This window comes from Panulirus ornatus, chromosome 6 (assembly GCF_036320965.1).
Source record: "Panulirus ornatus isolate Po-2019 chromosome 6, ASM3632096v1, whole genome shotgun sequence".
Lineage (NCBI taxonomy): Eukaryota > Metazoa > Arthropoda > Malacostraca > Decapoda > Palinuridae > Panulirus > Panulirus ornatus.
The window spans coordinates 48,330,877-48,340,020 of NC_092229.1; the positions used below are offsets into that span (position 1 = coordinate 48,330,877).

The following is a 9,144-nucleotide window of genomic DNA, read 5'->3' on the forward strand; positions in this document are numbered from 1 at the left end:
TTAGAGTTTCCTTTTGTTAGGCATTGCTGAATTGGATGCATATTTCACACTGGATGATGTGCTCTTTAATATCAGCATTTATACTTGGTCAGTTCACAAATTCTCTTGCATGTTTCAAACAGTTTTTTTACACCTTTATGAGTTGATTGCTTTGGCTTCTTGATCTCGCCATGCAAAGCATGAGGTATGACTATCCTATTTCCTCTGAATTTCAAATAATTTTGTGCTGGGAACTCATCTTTTCAACAGAAACTAGGCAGTAGCTGGTTGGGGAATGGGGACAGTATCTTTGGTGTCAGGACACCAAGAGATCATGGTTTCCAAGATCAAATTTACTGTTTCATCAATTGCTGTTGCTCCTTATCTTCTCCAAATGCTCTGGTCTGATGGGTAGGAAAGATACCATGTTTGTGTTCTCAAACATTTGTCCTTCTCCATTCTCTTGTAAGTGTGCCCATGACAGAAAATCTGCAGTTTTCATGACCTTCCCAGGCTGAAATTCAGTTTTTTATCATACTGGTAAGCTCAGAGTAACATCCCTTGCAGTCGCTTTGGTGCTATGTTAGGATCACATCCCTGAAAAAACATGACTTTATAGTGAAACAACTCATAAAGGAAAGGGGAATTTTCCTCATGAACAATACCGTGATTAGATTGAGATATGTTCCTGACACATGTCCAACACCTCCTACCTTACATATGATACATAAAATTCACAAGAAATGTGTATGTGTACCACACAAACAATAAAAAGAGATAAACGATTTCTTGATCTTATATTGGAAATGGACTGGTTTGGCTTCCTGCCTTGTATGCTTTGCTTTTGATGCCAAATATGAAAACAAAGGTTACAATACTATTCACCTTAAATGAATTACTTCTTGTCCTTAAATTCTGTAAAGGTTCCAGACAAGGACCCAGCCAGATAACTTATGAGATGATTCAGCTTCTTGATCAATTCTCTTTTTTCAATCGTTTCATAAATTAACTGAACTTATGAAGATGATTCAGCATCTTGATCAATTCTCTTTTCTTCTGTCATTTTATAGATTTACTGACAGCTGATGAAGGACCTAGTATTTAGATCTTAGGATGCTTTACCCATTAAGGGCTTTCCTGGGCTTTATCTTCCCCACAGCCAGTTATGCAAACAGAGCCTGCTCCACAATGCTTACAGGTCGAGCCCTCTACTTCAGGTTGGTGCTCTTCTGTTTAAGGAAATAGGGGCCCTTTCAAATCTTCTGCCATCATTTGGAGCATTCGGTAGGTCCATAGTTTGAGAGTAGTATAATTAGTTAGGATATTGCCTCACAGCCGCAGGACACTGGTTATCTTCCTCATGTTCCTTGCTTTCCTTCAGGGGGAACTTTTGGGTCCACTGCTATATGCCAAAGCCTATATCAGGGACAAGTAAGCCACAGGACTCTTCCCCATCCATTTAATTAGAGGACTCTTACTCTAAGGCTAGATATAATGAGGAAACTGTGTTAGAGTTTTTCTCAGAGACCAGTTTCTTGGGAAAGAGCTGAACCTCCATTCTTTGTAAATTTTGGTTGTCGGTCCTGGCTTTTTTTTTTTTTTGTGGAGACCCCTTGTTGCCTGAAGGTTCTTTTAAGTTGGACTTAAATGCACAGAGAGCAGTTTAGTTTTTTCTATTAATTCTCACTCCTGCAATCCTGTGTAGTGTTGAATAAACCCTTACAGAGATCAGACAGCTGTTCTTTGTATTCTGTGAAGAGATTTCAGAGGTCCTCAGCATCATCAGTACTGCCTTTTGGGGGGGAAAAAGGTTTTCTTGTGCCTTTCAGATTTTTTTTTACCTGGGGGATTTTATGGCTAATCCTTATATGTTCCAAAGTCATGAGGGTGATTCACTGTTAGTATGCATTTTTTTTTTCTTTTTCTTTAAAGGAGGAGATGGAGTGGGGAAGAGGTTACTGTACTTGTGAGAAGCATGACTAAGGAGTAAGAGTCTAAATTATTATACAGTACATAACATTTCAGTTGAATGAATAAGGTTAAATGATAAATATAGCTATTAGAAGGTAGATGCTTCATAACACTAGAATTTAGATCTGCTACCTTTGAAAAGTGCTTGTGTTCATAGCTGACAAATATGATCTATTCAGATCCTTTCTGATGCATCAAAGACTATTATACTTTTGGGTATGAATGAACTTTTGCAGTAAGGTAAGTGATTTACATCTATCTATCTATATCTTTGATGCCTGTTCCCCTCTGGAACTCCCTCAAGGCTATGGCTGCTGCAATAGAGCCTCCATAACTGTTGAACTCCAGTGCCACTTCTTAGTCTTTAGTGCCTCACCCTTGACAGGCCACTAGCAGAGGGCAGCTCTAGCACAGTGTTTGTAGAGGCTCCTTCCTGATGTTCCACTGACCACTTCTATCTAATGCTCCTGTCTGATGTTCTTACCAACTATTTCTACCTAATGTTTGTACCTAATGCACCTACCTAAATATTCCTGCCTGCTTCTTCTGTCTATTGCTCCTACGTTGTTGTCGAAAGGCAGGGCTAGCACATAGTGCTCTCTACAGGAAAATCTAGTGTTATGAAGAATGAACTCTGTGAATTAAGTGTTGTCATGTGTTGTGTATGACATGGAGAGATTGTATGATTCTGGACAGAATGCCAAGAGTCCACATTTTTACAGTTGCAATATAGAAAGTCATGGATATAATCTTGTCCTTCAAAACTTCAGAATTATTGCTTCAAATAATTCAGTTACTTTCCTTTCAGATCCGCCATTTGAAAAGATTCCAACTATTGTATGACTTGCCTTCCCTTGTAACTTGGCTACATGATGGTACCTTCCTTGAACGCTGGTTTTTGTGGCCATCACTTCTTGAAATGGCAGATAATGAAAAAAATATATCCATTTCTCTGATTGACCTAAGAAGGGCCCTGAAACACAGCTCCATTCATCAAAGTAGTTTGAATGATATCTTGGAGCTGAGGCCATGTAAAGAGGAACCTTTGACAAAAGAGTATTATAAGACTGAGGAAGCTCAATTATCAAGTACCCATAATCCTACACCATCACATGCATATCCATCATGTCTTAGCTCGTATGTGAACATGGATGAGAAACCAGATCTAATCATGCCAGGATGTGAATTTGATAGTGATATAATAAGTGTTGATGGAGTCTGTGCTTAGAGCATAGAATATAATTACAATTGTAGTGAGCCATCTCAAGATAATGGATTTGTCTTAGGTGATGAATTCCAGTGGTACAGGATTCACTGTATTTTCCTTGAACTGTTCTATATTGCTCTGTGGAAACATTTATCCCCATCAAAAAGGCTAAAAAGAGAAAATGAAAAATGGGGTGAATATATGTTGAGAAACTTCAGAGAAAATAAGAAAATGTTTTGAAAAGTTTTGAAAATATTTTCCCTGGGGATAGGGGAGAAAGAATACTTCCCCTGTATTCCCTGCGTGTCATAGAAGGCGACTAAAAGGGAAGGGAGCGGGGGACTGGAAATCCTCCCCTCTCTTTTTTTTTTTTTTTTTTTTTTTTTTTTCCATAGGAAGGAACAGAGAAGGGGGCTGGATGAGGATGTTTCCTCAGAGGCCCAGTCCTCTGTTCTTAACGCTACCTTGCTGACGCGGGAAATGGCGAATAGTATGAAAGAAAAGAAAAGTTTTGAAAAGTGGTGAATAGCATGAGAAGAAGGAAAGAAATAGGAATGACTGTGAGGAGAGCAGATGAGGAAGTGTTAGTGGGCAAAAAAAAAAGTATTATAAAAGGGGGATTGAGTAGTTTGGAAGATTATTGAATATGTTGGATCAGTTATATGTGTAATATGTATGGTGTTCAAGTAAGAAAATACAAAGAGAAAGTGACTGAAAATGCTTCAAGTGTGGAAACATGAACTAGTGGAGTAAATAATCAAGGAAACTGAACTAACCACCTTGGTAATGCAAAAAATGGCATCCCATATCATACAGAACAGAGATGAAGGTCAGTAATGGGTCAGTTAGTACCAGATCAGCACAGAGACAGCTGGCTGGGGATGCCTGCCTGGCTTGGGGGGATAACACCAACATCTGCCATGAATTCTGGTAAGTTTTACCTCACCCTGTCACACCAGGAAGGCTTTAATATGTCAGGCTCGTCCCCTGTAAGAGTAAAAACCATTAATATCCCTGCAAGGGGCACTTTTAGGCTCAATTTAAACAGAGCATCAGCAGGGCCCAAGCACCAAAAAAGGTTGAGTGCCATTAGGAGTCGAGAGAGAATATTATCTGTGTTGAGATAGAAACGGTGAACCATACCAAGGATGTATGCAGAGCATGCCTCACCACTGCGAGCAGTGCACTTACAGGTCAGCTTGCCTTCGGGAAATGTGGGCCGTTGCTGAGCAAGGACTCCCACACACCTGGACTCCCGTGCAGCAAATCAGCTATACAGCTAAGGTCATATTTTAAGAACCTGTAATTATTTGATGCTCCCTTAAGTGAACTTTTGATAGCAGAGACTGAGCAGTGCTATCAGTCAGTATTATGCTGTGCAGCAGGAATCACAGTGTACAGTTTGTGTTGAGCAATCAAGTATAATGATGAAAAAATATTGATCGCTGTTTCCCACGTCAGCGAGGTAGCATCAGGAAACAGACAAAGAATGGGCCATTCACACACACACACACACACACACACACACACACACACACACACACACACACACACACACATATATATATATATATATATATATATATATCTTTCTTTTCTTTCTTTCAAACTATTCGCCATTTCCCGCATTAGCGAGGTAGCGTTAAGAACAGAGGCCTCGGCCTTTGAGGGAATACCCTCACCTGGCCCAATTCTCTGTTCCCTCTTTTGGAAAATTAAAAAAAATGAGAGGGAAGGATTTCCAGCCCCCCGCTCCCTCCCCTTTTAGTCGCCTTCTACGACACGCAGGGAATACGTGGGAAGTATTCTTTCTCCCCTATCCCCAGGGATATATATATATATATATATATTATATATTATATATTTTTTTTTTCATACTATTCGCCATTTCCCGCATTAGCGAGGTAGCGTTAAGAACAGAGGACTGAGCCTTTGAGGGAATATCCTCACTTGGCCCCCTTCTCTGTTCCTTCTTTTGGAAAATTAAAAAAAAAGGAACAGAGAAGGGGGCCAGGTGAGGATATTCCCTCAAAGGCCCAGTCCTCTGTTCTTAACACTACCTCGCTAATGGGGGAAATGGCGAATAGTATGAAAGAAGATATATATATATATATATATATATATATATATATATATATATATATATATATATATATATATATATATATATATACATACATAAATGCCCATATACTATTTCTCACATGCCCATAGCCTACCTCTTGCTTGCTGCACACTTCTACCACACATGTAAGCTTTGCTTCCCTTAATAGCTCCTATTCTCATCCACTCCTCTAGTTTACTCACTCACCTTCTGCCATTCTTCAACCACTCTTTCTCTTTGTAACTCATTATATAAGCTTCATTTCCAAATCCACTCACTCTCACCACCCTCTTCCCACCCTTATCATTTCCTCTTTTTCTTAAAGCCTCCATAAACCTTTCTCCACCACATCCACCTGGAAGTGATCAGACATCCCACCAGCAGCTTCTCTAAGCACACTAACATTCTGTAAAGCTGTGTTAGTTTGCGAGTTAGCTATTGATTGGTTAGGTAGGAGGAGAGGAGGAAAGGCTGAATTACAGAAGTTACTGAGGACACATGTGGTTAAGGACCAGAAAGATTTGTCTGTAGAAGATGAATCAGTATACTTTGTTTTCATGATGTGCTTGACTTTATGTAGAACAGCTGCTGTGATTTTGAGTACAAATGAAAGCAAAGATTCAAAGGAAGAGAAGAATTTCATGGCAAAATAACCTGTCCTTAATGAAACAAGCATCAGAGATCAAACCATGACTTTAAGGAGCCTGATCTGGCAGAGGGGATGTAAGACTGCATCCCAGCCAAGATGATCTTGGGTGTACAGTTTGCACAGCTGGAGCCACAGTGGGATGAGCACTGAGTTCTGTCAGTGCCAAAGTTTGCCTTTTAAGGGGTATTAAGGATGGGTATTCTCTGTTAAAAATGACAGAGATAAGGCTGTGTTTGAAGGACCCTAAAGGAGCAGACGTATGGACATATACAGCGGGAAGGTTCAAAGGTAATACAAAGAAACTTTGAGTATATTGAAAGATTGGTCCTGAAGATCAGAATTTCATGTTAGGTGATTATTTGTTCCATGTTAAGGATGCCAAAAAAGGAAAAGAGGCATTGACTTCACTGCTGACGTACCAGGTAGAACCTAAATAATCTTTATGGTGTGCACTGAAATCCCGAGCAATGTGGATTTCAACACATGGATGTGAAAGAGCAATTATTCTTTGCAGCTAGAAGTCCAGTAGGCAAAAATGTGTACAAAGCTGGTGTGTATGTGTATGTGGGGGTTTACAAAACACAGATGCAAAGGTATACAGTGTATAGAAATTATGAGCTAGATGTCTTCAAAGTTCAGAGAATCAAGATCTACAGTTAGGCCCAAACACTACTCTGAAGTGGAAACATTGATAGAAATTATAGTTGATCTGTAAATTCAGAAGGGCAGCCTTGGTAAATTGGGTTTCAGGGAGAGTATGATCAGGGAAAGAAATCGACTGATGGTGTTTTGCAAAGTGGTTTACTGGTAAGACCAGAAATATTGAAGTGAATAGAAGACAAAACCAGTTCTAAAAACTGTGTTTGATGAAGTGGGATGGGTCCCAGTGGCATGTAGTGGTCAAGTGAAACCCATGAACTGCCCAGCCCTCCTCCATTGGTGGCATCCAGGGTTAGAGTAATTGTAATGCAATTGAAATGTAATTAATTACTGAAATATTGTAATTGTAATGAAAATGAAACTAAAGTGATTAATTGTAATTATAATTAATTATGATAAAGTAATCGTAATCTAATTGTAAATGTGAAAGGGGAGGAAAGTGTTACTGGTAACCTTGTGAATGCAAAGGTGGGCAAGTGGTCTTTTAAAGTACCAGGGTTAGCAGTAACGGTACTTGTCCAAAAAAATAAAGGTGGTAGTGGTATAATTCATGAAAAGTATAGCCAGTAGTGGTACTTTTTTATTATTAACTGTTTGAGTCCACCCTACTGATCCCTTGGTCCTACCAAACAAAAATATCAGTCCGATAGAAACAAAAGCAGATTATACGAACTCAAGAACCCTAAGAAGTGAATAATGCAACTGATCTGTCCCAGAGGAAAAAGGAAATCATGCCAGTGGAGATTTCTGCCTTAAAGAAGCTTGGGATTGTCCTCAGACACTTTCACGAGGCCATGGAAGTTGTGGAGAGGCAGAAGAATGTGACCACATCTGCTATTGGACCAGCAATCCAGGGACTTAAACACTCACTAATTCATAATCATATGACCCAGTTACAGTACTGTGAATACTACTAAAGTCTTATTGGACTCTTTGAAGAAAAGGTTGGATCCGTACATGGAAATGAGAGATGTTAAAGTAGCAGCTTTTTTTGGATCTTAGGTTCAAATTGGACTGGTTTCCATTACAAGAGCAGAAGGACCAAGTGCTGGTATATGCCAAGGAAATGTTTGAAGAATTGGAGGTAGTTCAGAAAGGGTCAGCATCATCAATGGTAAAGAACGTAGCAAGGATGATCTAGTAGAAAGATTACCTGAATCAAAAAGACCCGGACTTTTCTCCTTCATACCAAAATGATCAAAGAAATTCCAAAAGCAATGGGGATTAGAGGGAAGCACAGTGTCAGTGAGTCTTTTGTTGAAGCAAGATGTAGAGGAACTGTCATTTTCAAGTGATCCAGTGCGATACTGGAAAGAAGAGTCCCAAACTTTGCATCCACTGAAGGACCTTGCAAGAGAGGTGACTGGGTGTACTGCTCCATCAGAGCGAGTTTTCAGCATTGCCAGAAATTTTTTACTGGTAACAGAGCTCAACTTTGTGTCACTTCTTTCCGTTCATTGTTATTAATAAAGTACAATTGTGAATTGTTTGAAAAACCACCAGCTTTTTAGTTACCATCTACAACTTCTACTAAAATGAAATATCTATTTTTGTTTTGAAGGTAGTTTGTGACACTTTTTTGTAAATAAATGATAACCTTACAATGTGAACATAGCGTTTTTTAACCAAAACTATTTTTTCCAAATTTGAGAAGTTGTGATTATAATTGATTTTGTTTTGTGGTAATTGTAATGTAATTGCTATTCCCAAGTGCATTTGTAATTATAATTGTCATTTTAAAAATTGGAATATGTGTAACTAATTTGATTTTTAAAGCATAATTTGCTACAACCCTAGTGGCGTCATTCAAATTCAGAGCTGGAGAATTGAAGAATTATTTTCCAAGTGTGATTCTTTTTTTCTTTTGTCGAATGGATGAAATAGAGGAGTAAAGAACAAGGTGATGCATAAGTTAACGTGTTGTGTAGTGTAGTGTATGATATGTAGTAGTTTTGTAAACTGTAGCTTGTGTAAACTGTTGGCATTCAGTGTCTATTTGGTTTAGCTTATTTCAATCATAAGCTGCCTGTTTCACAAGCAGCACTTCTTGACATTCTTTTCTATCTTTTTGCCTACCTGCTTGTCTTAGCTTTTGGTTACTCTTCGTACTATATCTCTGAACTGTTCCTTGTCAGCAATGTCCTGCTAATTTAGAAATTTGAAATCTGTTTTCAGGAACCTCCCCCTCTCTCTATCTATCTATCTATCCATCTATATATCTATCTCTCGTCTCCTGTCCTCATGACAGACAAATTTTTCTTTTCCCATAGCTCTAAACTTCTGATGTAATTCACTCATTTTGATTCAGATACCATTTCAGTGGCTCTTCCGTGGATCCTCTTAATTTGATCCTCGTGCTTCTTTAAGTTACATTGATAATCATGTTTTGATATTCATGTAATGTATAGTTAAAAACTTAAGAACATCTGTATCTAAACAATTCTCTTAAAGTATGACCATGATGACAGGTTTAAGGACAATGTTGGCCCTGAAGTCTCTATCATTACAGACTCTGGCAGCTTGTTTTGCTCAGGTATTAATCATATCAAAGCCCTCCTGTAATGATGACCCATC

At 38.7% G+C, this 9,144-nt stretch overlaps 1 protein-coding gene across 3 annotated transcripts in view; it reads left to right on the top strand.

Moving 5' to 3' along the window:
- LOC139749209 (uncharacterized) overlaps nt 1-8,180 on the top strand; it is a 46,803-nt gene extending 38,623 nt beyond the window's left edge. For all 3 annotated transcript variants that reach the window (XR_011712908.1, XM_071662897.1, XM_071662896.1), the window contains one exon: nt 2,759-8,180. Coding sequence is in view for 2 of the 3 variants with exons in the window: in XM_071662897.1 (XP_071518998.1) it covers nt 2,759-3,178 (420 nt within the window). In the remaining variant the exon portion in view is untranslated. The remainder of the gene's footprint in view (nt 1-2,758) is intronic.
- The last annotated feature ends 964 nt before the right edge of the window (nt 8,181-9,144 follow it).